Source organism: Nipponia nippon, unplaced genomic scaffold (assembly GCF_047370975.1).
Source record: "Nipponia nippon isolate SJK-2023a ecotype South Korea unplaced genomic scaffold, ASM4737097v1 scaffold_13, whole genome shotgun sequence".
NCBI lineage: Eukaryota > Metazoa > Chordata > Aves > Pelecaniformes > Threskiornithidae > Nipponia > Nipponia nippon.
In genome coordinates this window covers 5,566,277-5,584,531 of record NW_028262324.1, presented here as the reverse complement: position 1 = coordinate 5,584,531, position 18,255 = coordinate 5,566,277, and the positions used below count along the sequence as shown (strand labels likewise).

General features: G+C 48.8%; 2 protein-coding genes across 12 annotated transcripts in view; one reads left to right on the top strand and one right to left on the bottom strand.

The window, feature by feature from the left end:
- Positions 1-7,209, top strand: part of LOC148056511 (uncharacterized) — a 31,410-nt gene extending 24,201 nt beyond the window's left edge. For 4 of the 10 annotated variants that reach the window (XM_087749550.1, XM_087749547.1, XM_087749553.1 and 1 more), the window contains 5 exons: positions 1,254-1,409; positions 1,837-1,950; positions 2,121-2,171; positions 3,485-3,768; positions 6,168-7,209. In XM_087749550.1, coding sequence (XP_087605676.1) covers positions 1,254-1,409; positions 1,837-1,950; positions 2,121-2,171; positions 3,485-3,768; positions 6,168-6,246 — 684 coding nt within the window. In that variant the 3' untranslated portion in view covers positions 6,247-7,209. Of the gene's footprint in view, positions 1-1,253; positions 1,410-1,836; positions 1,951-2,120; positions 2,172-3,484; positions 4,126-6,167 lie in introns of those variants that run through there. The other 6 variants (XM_087749555.1, XM_087749549.1, XR_015702920.1 and 3 more) reach the window with 5 other exon arrangements.
- LOC148056510 (centrosome-associated protein CEP250-like) lies at positions 4,215-17,289 on the bottom strand. Of its 2 annotated transcripts, XM_087749567.1 has the most exons (9): positions 16,536-17,289; positions 15,403-15,459; positions 14,645-14,727; positions 13,811-13,976; positions 13,039-13,145; positions 11,509-11,736; positions 10,837-10,928; positions 4,555-4,701; positions 4,215-4,368 (listed from the first exon to the last, which is right to left on the bottom strand). In XM_087749567.1, the coding sequence occupies exons 1-7, from the start codon at positions 16,650-16,652 to the stop codon at positions 10,853-10,855; spliced, it is 834 nt and encodes a 277-aa protein (XP_087605693.1). In that variant the 5' UTR covers positions 16,653-17,289; the 3' UTR covers positions 4,215-4,368; positions 4,555-4,701; positions 10,837-10,852. The 2 variants fall into 2 exon arrangements, with proteins under 2 accessions (XP_087605693.1, XP_087605694.1); XM_087749568.1 differs by lacking the exons at positions 4,215-4,368; positions 4,555-4,701; positions 10,837-10,928 and adding an exon at positions 11,331-11,394.
- Between the last annotated feature and the right edge of the window lie 966 nt (positions 17,290-18,255).

The following is an 18,255-nucleotide window of genomic DNA, read 5'->3' as shown; positions in this document are numbered from 1 at the left end:
TGAACAGCAGCTACACTGATGGTGCTTAGAGGATGCTTTCAGAGGTGTAGATTTCTGAGGTACGGCTTTTCTGGTGTATTGAAAAGAACGGAATTCGTACCGTTGCCTGATCAGGATAGGATGTACCTGTGCCGCAGTCCAAAAAGCACGAAGGCAAACTTGCTTGGATTTCTGCAAGGTGATCTGACTCGGGTGCTGCTGGTGGAACAGCTGCAACAGCCTGGGCTGCAAACTTGCCGGGGACTCTGCCAGTACTTTTAGCATTACGTTAGTATACAGGCATATAAAAAATGCTACTAATAAAATACTCTAGTTGTGCATCATACATTTATACGTTACTTGAGGAATATTACTACCAGCCTGATCAGGATGGTGACAGGTATTGTGATCTGCTGATGGGAGGCAAAGCAGTGACAAGGGCAGGGAACGTGAAAACAATGGGAGATTTCGGCTGCATCCGCATAGATCAGGTACGCAGCAGCATTAGATCAGGTAATGCGGTTGCAGCCATATAGATCGGTATAGTCCTGATATCAAGACTACATTCATCGATGCTGTCAGAAATTGCTTCTAGGAGCAGTTCATCAAGAAACGCATGAGAGGGGAGGGGGCTCTTGGCTAGTTTCAGAGCAGTGCAGAGGGCTTGGTTGGTAACGTGATTTTTTCCAAAGAGCGGTTCTGTAATGATGATGTAACAGGCAAAGGGAACAGAGAACAAAACGGTAGTATTTTATCACTGCAGAAATACATGCTTCACCCACATCTTGCATATTGTTTGGTTGTCCGAGGGCAGAGAGTAGAACTGTAGACAGGAGGACATGCAGTGAAGGTCAAAGAGGATGACCAAAGATGTTACATGGCTTCCCCAAGAGGGACAGGTCAACGTGGAAGTCTTCATGATGGACAAGAAATGGCTGAGAGAGAGGGAACGGGAAATGCTAGGGACCTTTGTAAAACCATTAAGTGGCTGAATAGGAAATGAATGTTTCCAGTCTCTCTCAAAACCAGAATGGGGGACACTGAACAAAGCTAGCAGGAAGCATGTCCAGAACAAGCAACTCCATTTCTCCAAGGTGATCGGGAGGAGGGCCCCTAGGAAAAGAGTGTGTTGTTTTGGCCCGCGGACCAGGAGGAGAAGAAGGGACTTAGCGCTGTCCATTGCTGAGTCCGGTCGCTCTCCCTGATGTGTTAATTCTGGCCCTCCTAACCTTTATGTGGCACCAGCTCACAGAATCTCCTCTCTGAATACGCAGCAGGCTATTGCAGAAGGCGAGCAGCTATCCTGGCTCTCAGAGAAGAGACTCCTGTCGCAGCGGCTGGAATGTCTGCAGCGAGATGTTGCAAGGCTGGAGCAGGAGAAGACGGAGTTGAAGCAACTCAATGCTGAGCTCAGGCGGACTCTTGAGCAGGTAGAACAGGCTTTCGCTGCCTCTGCAAAGCCTCATGGTCCTCTGGAACAACACCACGTTTCCACAGACAGCACTTTGGAGTCCTCTGCTTGTTTCCTTCCCTCTCCCACTTCCCCCTGTGGACACACACTTTTGTATTTTCTCTCTCTTCTGGCACCCCGTTGCCTTCACAAATGTACATTCACGCCGGTACCACCCTTGTTGCACCAGCGTCCCCATACACACACATTTGATTCTCTTGTGTCAGGAACTGTTTCCTCTTGCTCTTTCTTTTCGATAGCCTACACTGAGTACTTCTTAGCCCCAACGTTCTCTGGTGCAATTAACGGTCTCTGAGCGGACATCTCCTTGCCACGACATCCAGAGGTCCTTTTGCTCCTTGTTTGGTGGCAGGTTTCTGTGACCCTTTCTCCTATCCAACGTGCAGGTGGAACGTGAACGGAGGAGGCTGAAGAGAGCTTATGGTGGTCGGTCGCTGCCAGATGCATGCGGATTTTCTCTCTCCCAGTCTGACCAGCACAAGATGCCTGCTTCTAGACAGGTGAGAACAGAATCTTAGTTGGTGGGAGGAGGCTCTGGCCGTACGGAGGAACGATGGCAAATCCCAGTGGCAGCAGCAGCCCCCCGGTATCGACCTAATAGAAGTTGAATATAGACCACGGCCCTGACCAGACTGGAGACTTAACAGAAATCCTTGCCTTTTCTTCACAGGAGGAGTCTCATGATCACTGCAGTCATCGATTAGCTGAGTTACAGGACCAGGTGAGGAGTAGGAAAGCTGTCACCAAAAGCCACTGTGGCTGTACTGATGGGCACAACTTTGCCTGATGCTATGGCCCGAGTTTTGGGTTGGGCTGTCAGGAAGTGACTACACCAGGCAGTGTCACTTCGACACACCTGTTGGCCACGGCCAGACATCATTCACCTAGCTCTAGTCTCTGGCTTGCCTAAAGGTCAGGCAGGGTGGGAGAGGGATTGGAGGCAATTCAGAAAACTGGAACTTGCCTGAAAATAGAGAATATTCTAAGGGTGCTCCCCTTGAGTCTTACTCGTCTTGTCGACTGTTTCCGTTTTCCCTTGGCTCCGTTAACAGTGGAGCTTGCGTCATATCAGAGCCTTCAGGCAATCGTTAGTCTCGTATTGCCATGCTGTGCTAATCACGATCCCAGTATCTGACCGAGTCAGAGACCTAAGCACCGTATGTACGTTTGTTTTATCAGTGTAAGAATGTACGTTCCAGCTACTGAACCCTATTGCATCCTTTGAGAGCGGTACTGGCAGCAGCAGCAGCAGTCGCCAGACTTCTCTTCCATGTACTTTTACGGGTCTGGTACAGCCTGGCCTCCCTGAGGAGGTGAATCTTCACAGGCGTTCAAGGCAAAACGCATATAATATTTATGTCAGTAAAGTACATGATGCTTAGCTCTGGCAAGTGAGCCGAGAATACTGCTGAAGCCATCAAGGTATATCCTAAGGCTGTTTTCACCAGGAAGCCTCAGTGTCTGAAGTTCTGTTGCTACCGCTAACTAACTGAACCCCCTTCCCCGTGTGACTGTTGTGCCTGCCTGCCCTGCAAACCTAAGAGGAGGTGAGAGCAGCTGGGTCTCTCCCACCAAAAAGCCCAGCAGGCACAACACCGTGTTGTCAGGAAAGAATAGAATTTGAGGAGTTTCAAGGCTTCGGCAGTCTTTTAAGGCTCATTTCCCCCCCTGGGCTGTGTTCATCAAATTATGCTCAGCTCATTTGTGACATGCTCTAAAGTTAGGAAAAATGAGAGTTTGCTCCCTTTTCATGTGCTAGCTGTCAAGTTTCCTGTAGGAACCTCTCTCTCTAATATACATGTCATGTCTCGGTGTTGCACATGTGAATGGTATGCCAGAGAGAAACTCGGACTGTTGATAATCTGAGTTCAGTTCAGGGCGACTCTGGGAACCTGTTACTTCCCGTTCCACAAGGACAAAGTTTTGCCAGGGCTGGAGTTAGAGGGTGCGTCTTCCCTGACAGCCGGTACAGTGGGGCTACGGATGGTCCTAACGGCGTGGGCTTGGCTGAGCGCGGCCTTTTGCCTCTTTCAGGTGTCCCTTCTGCAGACGCAGCTGGCACGAGAACGAAAATACAAGCAGGACTATATTGAGTGCTGCGCAAAGACCAGCCAGGAGCTGTCAGACCTTCACCAAGAGCTCTCTTATTCCTTAGCAGCCGTGGTCAGGGAGCCCGAAGCTGCTGTGCTGGAGGCAGAGACCCGGCAGCTGGATCGGTCTCTGAACCTTAACTTGGCACTGATACCTCCGGACCATCAGTCTCCTGAGAGACAGCCGTTGCATTCAACAGCCAGATCTGCCAGAAGCGATGACCTGAGGTAACAGGACCAGTGTACGGCAAAAGGCCTCAGCAGGAGCCAAGTTAGGGACCTGCTGGAGCAGGTGAACTGTGGCAGGGGGCTTGGTTCAAGGCATGAGTCCCAAAGTAAGATGAAGGTTCAGAGCACAGTGTTCACTGCAGATTCCCCAGCAGAAGCAGTGCTGGGACAAAACTGGTGCTGGCTTGTGTGGATGGGGTCAGTCGTAAGCCTGGAAAAGCAGGGTGAACCTGATGAGCAGGTAAAATTTCTTTCTCGTCCAGAGCACTCCATCGCAGCGTGCCTTGTCAGTCTCCACACAGCCCTGCACATTAGGTTGTTCCTGTCGGTTTCTGTACTGCATACAAACACCTTTTGTCTGGTTTTATTTTTTCAATACACTTGATTTCTCCAAAACACTGCACAGGCTCTGAGCAGAAATCTCCTTGCAGTGATGCCCTGTTGCTCCTCTGCTTTCTTCAGCAGCTGCTCCAGGTGGGCTTTCTCTGCGCAGAGCTCTTCATTTGTTCTTTCACACAAGTTCAGCTTCTCCTGGTCACAGATCTTTGCTCTCTCCATCTCGTCCACTTTACCCGACAGAACTTCATTCTCTTGCTCCAGCTGCAATCACGGAAGCACAGAGGAAGGAAAAGACAGTAAGATTTACCCTGTAGGAGGTTTGCCTTGGACGGAAAAAGGAACAACGTTTCCATATTCAGTCAGCCATGCTGCCGGAAGGCAAGAAGTCTGAGAAGAAGCAGCAGCTGGAGACAAACACCTGGCAAGACCTTTGGCAACTCTGCTCACCTGCAGCACAAGTTTGTTCAGTTGCACTTTATCCAATGCGAGGGCTTCGTTGATGCTGCCCACGTTCGCTGCTGCACCACGGAGATCAGCTATTTCAGCAGTCAGCTTATTCTGAGCCCCCGTCAACTCTGCTACCGACTGCTCTGCCTGAAGAGACAAAAGAGAACAATTTCTGTGACCGGAGATGAGGAATGAATAGCAACACATGCTAAAAGATCTATAATGATGAAAACTAAGATAAAATAATAGGAACAAAGTCTATGCTGCAGAAATACCTCTAGTAATAAAGTGCTCAGCCTCCAACGGTCAGCTGAGAAGAACATAGCCTCTCCTTACTCATGAACTAGTCAAGAGGGAAAGCACAGTAGAAGTCTTATCTTTTCTAGATACAATAGGGGTTAAACTTTTATCAGCTGTCGAGTCTTCCAGTTAGGTATACTAGAAATGTGAATAAGGATGGATGGATGGATGGATGGATGGATGGATGGATGGATGGATGGATGGATAAAAATTGAATTAACCTAGCAGAGCCTGACCTTTTTCTTCAGTTACCTAAAGACAGAAAAACACCCTGCCTCAATTGCCAAATTACATTTTCTTCCGGGCCTGGGGATTATGAGCAACCAAAAGGAATGCAAAGTTGTATTTAATGACTGCGCAGAACAACTTTCACCTAGGTTGAGTACATATGTATAAATACGGAACCAACATCAAAAGAACATGAGACCAAAGGTTACGTACAAGCATAGAAAAACATCCACGCAAACAACAAGTGAAGAGAAATAATCTCACTGGGATTTGACATTCATGCAGGCAGCAGCAAAACAAAGTAAAAAGGACAAAACAACTTCGTTCTTACTAGTGGACCAACTTTTTTTTTTTTTTAAACACAGTTTCAGTTTTTTGGCATTTGCAGTGTTTCTGGTTCCTTCAGACACATGAATATGGCATAAAGACAGGGAGGAGAACTTGTGTTAAAACAAGTGAAACGTCCAACCCGTACTTTGCAAAAAAAAAAGATTATCAGGAGGCCATCAGAGGTCCTTTGGGCATAAAGATTACCATGGTATAAGGATATTTAAGAAATAATTCTGGGGTCACATAAGAGTTGGGTAACGCATTTTTATCTGAGAAAGTCCGAGATGTTTTTGGCTTGATTTTCTTTAATGAAAAACCCTCAGGACATTTAGAATGCCAGACACCAGTGAAATGTGGTTTGAATCTGTTTCAGCAGATGTTACCCTGTGATGAGATAATGCACTTGCATCTCTTAAGAGCATGGGATTCATAGGCTACCTGTTTCAGAACTTTGATTCCCATTAGTCAATATCCAGGTCTGCATTAAAACAAATATACATACCATAACGTCAATAAATAACTCAGAATATCCAAATGTGGTTGTAACTAATAAAACCTGATATTCAGTAACTCTTAAGACGGACCTTCATGAGGCTTACCCACTCACACAGTATTTAAAAATGAAAAAAACTGGCGAGCAATTGCTGATAATGTGATTTTGGTGGCTACTCATGAGCATTCTCTTGGTTAGGAAAGTAACTGAATTTAGCTAATGTTAGCAAACTTGTATGTAACTTCAATTTTTTTTCTCCTAGTCTAAACAGGACCTCTGATCTTCTCTGTCTTAGTGGAAGGATTTCTGCCAAGCCAGAGACAAAGAATCAAGGCTCATAGATGTGAGAAACGGGATGAACTCCTCTGGGCAAGGCGGCTCCCTGCCTTTTACCCATATTCCTCTCAGATTCAGCTGGTGCTGTCACACGCCTCACCTTACGATGAGTATTCGAGCCTATAAAGCAAATGATTTCTGGGGACAAAATAGGAGTATGCGAGAACAAAAACACGGGCAAGGAGAGAGACCTGTGCATGTGTATGAACTGTGACCCTCCTTTTCGGAAGCCCAAACAAGAAATGAATAATCCTGGAAGAGCAAGACTTCTACTGGGACGCATCTATCCTAGGGCAGCTACTCAAACAAAATAAAAGGACGTAAAGATTGAGCTACACACAATTAAAGCTAACATAACGGAACAGAAATAAAATGGCACCTTATGCAATGCTGGCTCTGGTTTGCATGTGTCTTAGCCCCGTGTCGCCTCTTCTTATTCTGCTCTCTGAAAAAAAGCAATTTCAACTTGCTTCTGCCCAGGAGAGAGGTTACAGTTTTGAAGATGTGAACACCAAGCACACAACCAAAGTTCAGAAGCTCAGATCAGGATTACATTTACGGTCAGATCGACAAAGTGCTTCTGAATGGGACCCTTCGCGCTGTCACAAAGACGCCTGTGCAGATTCCCTAGCTGGAGATCTAGTAAACAACAGTAACCCTCAGCATAAGGAGAGAGTAACAGCGTAAGAAACTGAAAAGCTGGTGTGCTAGCGTCAGTATTCGGACAGCGCCAAAAAATAAACGTATGGACTCACGTCTAACCATCAGTTGTACAAACGTGGTATAGCTACTCCAGCACGAGGCAAGGAGAGCAGCGCAATGGAGCAAACTTCCCGTAGTACTGACATTCTTGTTCACCCCCCCGTTCTCTACTGATTCAAAGCGGTAGGGAATAGAAGGCAGGAGCAAAAATACTGTCAGTCATCACGGTTTTGTGCCAAATAGGTGTAGTAAAATTATTCTTTTTACTGCATTGTTAATGTGGTTTATGATGGTAACGGTTTGGAATATTCAGACTTCTCTTAGACATTCAACTTCAGTCTGCGTGACGTTCTGTTAAGTGTATTAATAGGACTGAGCGTTAATGTAGACCTTATCAACGGGATCAAAAATCACACGTGCCTAAGTTCTTACGTGGAATTATGATCAAAACGAGGTATTTCCAGGGGAGCTCACAGAGCTTTGACGAATACTAGTGAAGATCTTTATCTGTAATCAAAGGGGAAAAAACCCTCCTTCTTTCTGTAAACTGGGGGGGGGGGGGCGGGAGGAGGACTATGAAGAAAGGTTCTCCTGAGGCAGAAAGCCTCGGCTTCACGTACAAAGAAAGGACCAGGCTCTGAGCTGTCCCTTTCCCTCGGGGGTCAGGGAAAACCTGGTGGTTGGTTGGTGCCATGAAAACATTGTCCAGGAAAAGGTTGGGGGAAAAAAAAAGGGGGGGGAAATCAAATGTTATGAATAACTGGGAAAGCAAGAGAGAACAAAAGGAAGAAAATCATTATGCCACTGCCTACGTCATGCTTAGCCTGGATCTTAATCCTGGGTGCAGTCTGGTACCTCCAGACAGAGCTGAACTGAAAGAGGTTCAGAGAAATGCAGCAAGGAAGCTCAGAGGTCGAACGGCTTCCACAAAGGACCATCTGCGTAAGCTGGGACTCCTCAGTGGGGGAAAGACCTGGCCTGTAGGCTGGCACACAGGGAAGGTCTACGACGTTCATGGGGAGATGGGAAAAGTAGCTGGAAGAGAGCCGCTGAGGACTCGGGAGATCCCGAGAGCTGAGAACAGTTGCACATGGAGAACAGTATTAGGAGCCTTTATTCCTCGTTATTGAACGTGACAAAATTCCCAGAAAGTGGGAAGGTTGTCTGCCCGTCATTCCTCCTCCTGCTCCTCTTCACTGTCCTCAAAACACTACTATTGCTAACTGTGCCTCCAAAAGGTTTGCAGTAACTACGTAGTCCTTTCTGGTTTTTACCTGTATTTTCCCCCGTGTAAAAGCCCTTCATTTTTCAGTTCAGTTGTGCAAGACTCCTGGGGCACATGCAGTCAGAGAGCTATCCTGACCTCACCCCCTCCTCTACGTTCACAAAGTACTTGCTCTCAGGACGGCCAGCTTGCATTCACACCTATTACAGAGAATAGATGCAATGCGGAGACGCTTCTCGTTAACTTAGATATGTGCTGTGAAGCTGTAAATCCCGTACAGCTGTAGTACGGTTGCTGTTGTCACGCGAGTTCAAGCACATAAAGCAAGTTCTGCGGGGAGAAGTCAAATATTTCATTAGAACAACTGATATTGTGGGGAAAAACAGGCCAGGTTTTTGCACAAAAGTGCTTCTTCATTTCAGCTTTAGAAACTGTGCTAAAAAGCTTGCTAGTTTTTCTCCAAATACACCAGCTACTCTCACAAAGCACATTCACATTCTCCCCCTGACCTCTGCCCCAGTGGTACAAGTTAAACTGGAGTGAGCGATAGGAAGGGGAAAAAAAGTCAGGCTGAAACTAAAGCTCTTTCTGAAGCCTTTACTACAAACTCCACGCTTCAAAAACTTGATCAAGGGAACTGCAAACGTTCCACTAAACCACAAATCTTTTAGTCAAGTTCCTGTTAAGGATACAAGGCATAAACTACCATTATTGCTCCGGCCACTGTGCATTTATATATATACTTGCGGAAGTCCCTTACAAGTTACAGGTTACTCCAAAAGTCCTGAATTGCTTTAAAATTCTCCTGAGATACTCTCCAAAGTAGCCCTTCCAGAGATACTGATATTCAGGTCCTGGACCGAACACCTTACTCGGTGCTTCGGTTGTTTTACAGCAGAGCAGCACAGTTTTACGGACGAAGTGAGACTGTTTCTGCGCAGTCTCTCAGTCTCCTCCAAGTTCTTCCGCACCCATGGGGCAGCACCTCCAGAAACCACTTTTCTATTTGTTCCTGATGGTTCTAAACCTCTGTAACAAAACTTCAACAACGTCCTCCCCACTGAAGCACTCCTGTTACTATTATGGATAGCAATGCAAAGATACTCAAAGGAAACGGTCAGATACGCTTGGAAGCTAAAGGCCGCAATAAACGGGAAAAGAAAACACCATGTACGTGAGACCGTTGCAAACTTTTTCCTGGTGCAAAGTGAAAATTTCCAGCTACCTGCAGGAGACAGTAATCTTTCCTTAAAAGGTCTGAATCTGTATAAATAAAGCAGCGGTACTGCTTGGATTTTTAAAATTTTGTTTAAACAAGATAGACACCGAGCAACTCCTTTTCACAGGTGCCAATATCAGCAGATGTTGTCCTAAAAGAGGTATGAATTTCCCCTGTTCCTCACAGGCAGTCATGTTGAAAGGCGTCATTATATACTGATGTTGATAATGACTGCTCTATGCAGATTATTTTAGTGGACATAAAAATGGGAAGAAGGAGGAATCACCTCTCCTGCGAGGGAACTGACTGTTGCTGCAGGAAATACAAAAGAGTCATCACAGAAACGAAGTGGAGAAAGCAACTGAGAGGGAGAGTGAGCAGGGTAAAAAAACCCATTAATACAGTAAACAACAGTGATCCAATGCATACACTCATGAAAAGAAGCCGCATGCAAAACTAAAGCACTACACCACCACCACCACCACCACCACATAAAAAGGTTGTTAAAACTTCATCCTGGAATTTGAAAGGGATATGGCTATTGGGTGCCAGTCCTCACTGACACTTCCTAGCAGTCATACACACTCTCCCCTGGAACATCGCAACATCCCAAGCTCACGCGCTACATTACGCATTCAGTGTCTGTGCAACCCTGTTGCTTACGTTAACTGCAGACCTGATGAGAATGGAGCTGTGCAAAATTCCAAGTGCCTAACAAATGCACCTTCAAATGACAGGGTAATTACACAATTATTTGGTATATCTCATACTACATTTTCATACACCGGTTGCAAAAACCAGCTCTCTGAGCATGTTCAGCTTTGACGACCAACTCAAATAGTCTTGCTTCCACTGTTTTTCTAGAGAAGATAACAGTAATCAACAACTTGCCAGCAGAGATGCGGGAGAGAATGAAATGTTATCTCCAGCATCCACTGGTGGTCTCTGTTTTAAGACTAGAAGGGCAGGTGGGGCAATGTAACCTCAAAGAAGCTGCCTCTCCTCCTCCACAAACCTCGGCAAAAAGACTCGCTAGCTGGATGGCAGGAAAAGCTAGGCTTCTCCAGCCGGCATGCTTCCCACCAGCCTGCACAACGACAACACAGAATTATCCCCGTCCATTTCCAAGAGGATAAAAATGACTACCTAAGGGGAAAGAACTGACTTTGTGAGAGGCTGTGTAAAAAATCTGATGATTAAACCGCCCCTCCCCAGAGTGAAGTGTAGGACTAAGTTAAAGTTTCCCCCTAAACAGTTAGACCAGTTGCGATTCTGGGCAGATAATAATGGTCAGTGAATGCAGAGTGAAGGAGCAGAGTTGGCAAGTGCGCTGACTCAGTCATCACTCTTTCTCTTGAGGTAGCCACACCTCTTTGTGCTAAGGCTGGAGAAGAAATGACTCGGACCAAGCAGGTGCTGGGCTACTTCCCAGATAAAGGTAAAACATACTAGAATCTCCACAGTGTCATGAAGCGGTCTTCTCCTTCTCCTTGTTGTTCTGCTTCTGAGACTGTGCAAGCAAGGCTGAGAGCTCCATCACCCTGAGAAGAGAAGGTCCACGTGCCATTCCAAAAGCATTGCACACCGTCACCTGTCAAAGAGCTAAGCAGCTCCCAGAAGCATAGCAGAGAAAGTCCAACCCAGAAAAAACAGCAAAGGCAGCGTTCATCTCTACAGCTTAATATGCTTGATGTTGCAAAATGGCACTTCTTGCCCCAAAGGCCGCCTGCACTCAGTCTAGCAAGGAACTGTCAGTACAGAGGTGCTGCATTGCTTACGATGGCCCTGGGCTAATTCCTCCCAACTCCCTTTAGCACAGCCCTGGGTGGCAAAAGGGCTGTACAAGAGACACAGCTCTCTTTATACTGGTCTCAGTTTCTTACCAACAATCAGTTAACGGCAAAAGCATTGTAATACGCAATCTCTTTTCTTTCTTGTCTTACTCAGAAGAGCTTCTCTCAGTCAGACAGTTTTTTTCTGTCCTTTCTGTTGAAGGCAATAGTTTGACTAGAGACAGAAACAAGGCTGTGCAGAATGGGTCTGTTTTTTAAATGTGAACACAGCCCACCTATGAATCAGCGAAGATGATGTTGTTAATAGCAAGGTTTAAAACACCTTTACCTGTCTTGAAGCTCCTTCTTCTCCAGGTCCCCCTTGACTTGTAAGCACATCACTTCCTGCGTCGTCTGGCTTATTTCGTGTTCCGCTTGCTGCTGGGCCTCATCCTTCGGGACAGGTCTACCCAAAGCGATGCAATCCCAGCGCTGGACACCAGACTTTAGACGGGAGCAGTTCACAAGTACAGATCCAGAAAGCCTCATTTGCTCTGCCTTCAGCTCTGACAAATCTCTGAAGAAGAATAAAGAAAGAGCTGAAGTTCACACCACCATCTTTAGCAGCTGACACAATTCTGAAGCACGTCATTGCACAACAGTAGCAGCTGGCAGGAAAGACGGCCTCTTTGCCGTCTAAATGAGTCCATTTAGCTGACACTTTGGGATAAGGACACATCTTGACAGCTGAGCAATGACTCGACTGGATAGTTAAGGAATCATTCTGTTCTCTCCTCAGAGACAAGAAGAAATGTATGGCACAGCCAAAAGGTGTCCAGGACCTCTAATTACTCTTATTAACTGTTGCTCCTGCTCCGTCTTCTTAGCATACTCTAATTATCATTAATAGATGTAAGGAATTTACCAAGGTCCCCAGCTTTTATACCTAGGGGATCAGCCTTAAGCGACCGATTATTATCAGCACTTGGACTGCTAAGAGGCTCGTGGCAATATCTCCATAACAAACGTTTCAGGGAGGTGGTGTAAGAATAAGCCTAAAATGTGGTAACAAAAAAGCACAAATAATACAAGAATTAAATAGTAGGTCAGGCGTACTCTCACATGGTGGAAGGCTTATCAGCAAGTAAGATAAATGGCTGACAGTAACCCAGAGTTTGAAATTGCATGCTGACACCAGAAGAATGTACTCTTAAGGCTCCGCTATTTTTGTTTGTGTAGAAGGCAACGGTGAGAAAGAACCTCAGAGAGCCCAAGAACAAGAAAACAATTATAAAAACAGGTATCAAAACAAGCAAAATAAATCGGATAAATGCAGTAACAGGGTAGAGAAGCTATTTCTTCTCTCAACAATGATAGTACAGGAATAAGCGGATACACACTGACCAGAATAAATGTAAGCTGGAAACGAGAAGAAAAAAAAATATATATATATATTCATGAATGATCTTTCCATCGGAAGCAGTGGAAAAAGAAACTCAATGCGATTTATGGCAGATTTTCATCATTCTATGAAAGGGACTGCTCTACGTGCTGCATGCATAGCTTTGGTGAGTCTCTTCCAATGTGTCCATAGTTGCCTGTGTCTTTGTTAATACGCCCAAACATCACCACAGCCCAGTTATCTGTTCAGGGCCTCTGCATTGCTTATAGCCCAAGCCCCACAGTTTTATCTGAGAACCAGCATCAAACAAAAAGATTCTGAAAAGAGCCTGCTTAATGCTTAATGCCATTGCTTCAGACTGTCAAAGGAGAAATCACATCCCTAGCCGCAACTAACATAACACTGAGGCTCAAAAAGCAGGTGTGAAGGGAAGCGACATTTTTTTCTGCAAGAGATCTAGCCTTAACTTCTACTCACCGGTCAGTGGCAGTCTTCATTTCCAGGAAATGACGGCGGAAGGTTACCACCTGACGCCACAGGCTGAGCAGGCGGTTATGTTCACCCTTTAAGTAGTTTTCATAAAGCTAAACATGCAAAGACAAAAAGAAATGCCAATTCAGCCTTCACTGTCACTGTACGAGTCTTTCAGATAGGGGAACGTACAACCACCATCACCAGGTCTTCTTGAATAACTGTTGCAACACGGGCATCAAGGACTGAAGAGGCACCAGAGAAGCATCCTCAGTAGACCTGCCGCCTGACTTCATGATTCGTCATCTCGCCTTGCAGAGGTGTCTAACAGTCTCGGTGGAGGAAGACAAAACCAAGCCCCTCCAAGACCGGTGTCAGATTTGCTTACAACAGGCTACTGGTAAGGGAGGCCTGTCTTGTTCTTCTGTTGACTACTCTCAACGTGAAAACACACAGACCTCTCTGGCCTCCCCTGCTCTAGACGGAGATTTAAGAACTATTAAAAAGATGAGCGGTCCTGTGTGACTGCCCTACAGTGCCCAGCAACAGCAAGCATTTGCCTTTAGGAGCGAGCAGTATGGTCACAGCAGGTCGGCATCTTCCATCACCACAATTTCCTGACACTCCTCCAGCTCACACCCCTGTCTTCTGCTCGTCAACACCACTACACCTTCAACAGAGCCACAACTTTCCCACAGCAAGTTCTCTGTGCCAGAAATAAAACGCATTCTCATTCCACTCTGGCATCGCGTCTGACATCCCTGTAGCCTGTACTTACCTCACGTTCATTGCGCCATTCACTCTCCTTCAATTCCAGCTCCTCCCGGGCCCTCATCCAATCCGCCGTCAGCTTTCCAACATCTTCTTTAAGGGCTGAATTGACCTCATTCGCTTTATCGAGGCGCTCCCGCAGGAGACTGTTCACTTCGGCCAGATTCTCACACCTTGGAAAGGGAGAAACAGCAAAGAGGTCACTGAACAACTGCCATCCACAATTTCCATCTACAGTTTTCGTTTCCCTTTCCTCCTCAACTTTGATGATGCCCACAGTTAACGGCTTGCCTCCCCTTTGTGCTCTCTCATCGCTGGATGCATCACCTTTCTCTAGCATTGTCCCTAGATTGCATTGGCTCACCTACTGAGCCACAGAATAATTTAGGCTGGAAAGGGACCTTTGGAGGTCACCCGGAATAACCCCCGCTCAAAACAGAGCCGTTCAGCACACAACACTCCTACTGCACCACAGAAAACAGACTGTGGACCTTTCTCGAGACTCTGCTTCAGGGAAACCTAGGGTCGAGCCTGAGGGGAGAGCAGGGGCCCGAGGGTGAGTGTGTGAGTGAGCGAGGAGTCGAAAAGGGGCACCCGTCAGCTCAGCGGAGCTGCCCGCTGCAAAGGGACTCCGGTCCTAGCAGTTAAAGTCTCGGGTGCTGTGCGTGCGGCTCCCTGAATGGTGTGTGAATGCTCGGGCAGCTGCTGCTCCTTAAACGCTCCGTTCAAAGCGGCTGGCCCAACCGCTTCCCTTGGGAAGACGAGGTAGCACTGACAGGTTCTCCCTCACTTCCATGACCATCCAGGATACCAGCTATGAGGGAACGCTTCTTCCTTGTACCTTTGCTGCTCCTCTTCCACCTGAAGCAGTGCTTTCTCCAGGCTGTGGTCTTCTGTGGCTTCCCACCTGCCTGGGAGGGATCCCTAAAGAAGAAAGGAAAGGTTTAGTCAAATTCTTGTGTTCCCTTCACTACTGCTAGCGTCCATCGCTTTCCCCTCCGCTGGTTGGGTATCTCAGGAGCTCGTGGCTTCTTCCAGGCATGACGGTGTCGTGACTACGCAGGGGAAGGGCGTTACTCAATGGGAGTAGCTCTCCTCAGTCTCCCGCTGTTGCACTCTCACAGCTCATGACCTCGAGTGCCCACTTCGACTTGAAGCCTGCAAACGCTCTCCTACTCTCCTGCCTTTTGTTTCCTAAGTTTACTTTAGCTGTGAAGCAGAAAGAAAAGCACAGGGCCAGCTCCGTATGTTGAACGCCAGCATGCTCGCCTTCCAAAATGCCATGTTTCAACCGATCCTTTTTCAGAGACAGCCATATAATGTAACAGACCTAGGACAAAATGTTACGCCAGCAATAAAGCACTCTTTCACAAAACTAAAATCCTTCTCGATAGGGTTTTCTGGACTGGCATTTCTGGGACTACTGGCTGCTCTAAGAACGCCAACGGGACAAAACACTGATGGGCAAACTTACGGCACTTCTTTAAACCCTCAGGCAGCAAAATCTTGGTTTCCTCTGTCATTGCTTTGGGCAGCTTTTTTTCCCAGCGTTAACGAAAGCTGCATACGCTATCTTTAGTTAGCAGCCTGCACACTCACCCCTCCTGCTTCCACTTGCTGCTCCAACTCTCGACACCAAGTCCGGTACTGCAGCACCTAGATGGATACGCAGAATGAAGATGAGCGAATGCAGCTTGTAACAGACTCACTAGCTTTTCGCTAAGTCTTTACAAGCCCAAGCACAGTACGTTTCACAGTGCTGCTGCTGATACAGTCAACAAGAAGTCCTTACGATATCGGGAAGCTTCACTTTATCTAACAGTAAGGAAAGCGAGACAGGGTTTCTTCTACACGTAGCGCTATCTGCTCATCCTAAGACAGCGATGGCAAGCAGAACGACGAGACAGACGTAGCCAGCCATGCCTGGCCAATGGCCACCAGGTACCCCAGATCATTAGTTCCTGCGGGCTAAAAGGCCAGTGGGTCGCTGAAGCTAGAGAAATGAGTTTTCAAAACTGCTTTTCAATATTTCGCAAGTAAAGTTAGTTCTGACCACAGTCCTGCTCAGCCACTGCAGAATGCGGATTTCTGTTCAGCTGCAGAAGACAAGCACGGGCCACAAAAGCAGGGTGCCCTCACCGCAGCGCCGTGACCACCGCCGGGCGCTGGGCCGGGCCCGGCACGGCCTGCCCCGACCCTCCGCCCAGCTCTGGCACCCTCCTCGCTGCCAGCGCTCCCGCGCCCCGGGCGAACCGGGCCGGCGCCGCCTCCGCCCGGGGCCGCCCCAAACCACCCCCGCCGCCCCGACTCCTGCCTCGGGGACAGCCCCCTGCTCACGTGGCCAAACGCGGGCGTTGGCGGGCCAGGCGCCTGTACTCTACTACGGGGAAGACCTAACGCGAGGCTCGGGAGGGTGGCGGCGGCACAGCGAGGCGCCCAGCGGGCCGGGCCGGGCCGGGCCGGGCCGGGCCGGGCGGAGCAGGGCGGCTCCCGGGGCCTCCCCCGAGCTCCGGGCTCGGCGCCGGCCCGGCCGCGGCAGCGGCAGCGGCAGCGGCAGCGGCAGCGGCAGCGCCGGGGAGGGCCCCGTTGGGGCCGCGCGTTCGCCCCCCGAGATCGCCGCCGCCGAGTCCCCTCTCAGCGCGGCGCGGGCGGCCCGGGCACCCCGACCCCGACCCCGCGGCCCGGCCCCGGGCAACCCCCCCCCGCCCCGGGCAGGCGCCCCCGCTCCTCACCTTCGCCTGCAGCTTCCGCACCAGCACCGCTTGACGGTGCTGCGCCTCCTGCGAGCTCTGCAGCCGGCGCCGCAGGGAGGCCTGGCTCCGCGCCGCCTCCCCGGCCCCCGCCGCCATGGCCTGCTCGGCAGCCGGGCCCGCCGCCCGCGCGGCTGCGCCCCGCCGCCTGACAGGCCCCTTGGCGGGGGCTGCTCCGCCGCCTGCCCCGGCGGACCGCGCTCAGGCGGCCCCGGGCCGCGGCCTGGCGCCTGCCGGGGCGGGCGGAGCGGCTCACCCTGCCCGCCGGGCGCGACCGGGAGCCGGGCCGCGGGGCCGGAGAGCCGGGCTCGCTCGGGGCCGCTCTTTGGCAGCGCTTCGCTTCTCGCTGACGGTGCCGCGCCGGGCTGCGGTGCTATCCGCGGGGGAGAGGCCGCCCTGGCTGCGGTTGCTCCAGAGTGGGTGTGTGTGCCAGCCTGCCCGCCATCAGTTGTGCCGGTCACACAGGGAAATCCGGAGCGGTGATCACCCATTGCAGCGGGGGTTTCTGCTGGGCATGAGGAGAAACTCCTGAATCGTCTGTGATTGTGTAAGGTCCTCTGCATGCAAAGATAACCTGCGCACCCCGCTCTCACCCAGCGAGTAGGACGAGTGCCTATAGCAGTTTCTGTGAGAAGGACAAAAGTACTTGAACTGCAGAAGGTGTCGCTAAGCCAAGAGCTCTCTGAGCTTTTCCAGCAAAAACCACTCCAGTAAATAGCAGCAAAAGTAGCCACAGCTGCCACAGCCTTCGCAGTGGTTTGTGTGGAAGACATTTTCACTTGCACGTAGCAGCCAGTTGGAAGTGTGGCTGCGTGCAAATGGTGCAAGGTGGTGAAGCAATTACCAGATCATTACTGCTAAGTGTGACTTTCTACAGTTCTAGTGTGTATCTTATTTTTCTTGTGGCTATTAAAAGACTGTCTAGATAATCATCTCCAACACAGTGGAAGCCTAAATATAATTGAGATGGATTCAGCTCCATGTATTTTAACATAGCTGAAGCATCATTAGTAATCTAGGCAAAACCAAAAATACTCAGAACTGGGGTAGTGTCTTGTGAAGCAGTGATTGCAAAAAAGGGTTTAGGGAATGAGCTCTGAAAACTCTTTATACGAAGCGGCTAAGGAGCTCTAGCTTCTTGATCAGAAGATGGAGAGGTTAATTTAAAGCCATAAATTGTAGTCAATTGAGACAAAGATGGGAAAGAAATCAAATTTCTGAAACTGCAGCTAGACAAGTTCAATCTATAAATATGGTGCCCTTCTGTGTATAGCAGTGGTGCTGGGTCAGTGGATTATTTTACACTGTCTCAAATTTTCATATCTTCCTGAAGTGCTGCTCTGTAAGAGCTCAGAGCCTCTGCTTGTGTCTAAGCACCATGTCGGACTCGGTCTCCAAAGGGACTCCCTGTCAGAGTCACAGCAAGCGGCTGGATGGCTCCAACCATGCACTCTCTCACACACCTCCGGGCCTGCTGTGCCTAGGTGTGGGGAGCTCTGAGCACTCTAAGGCTGCTGCGTCCTTGGATCTACAGTGGAAACAAGTTCTCCAGCCTTGCTAGCAAAATGCTGCGGCCTCAGCTGGGCTGTCATCATGGGGCTTGATTCCCAGTGGCCCAGCTTCATTCTTGCCTGTAGTGTTTCAGGTGAACTTCTTGCATAAAGTCTCCTGAGATTCTTTCTTGTTCCAGATCTTCACTGTT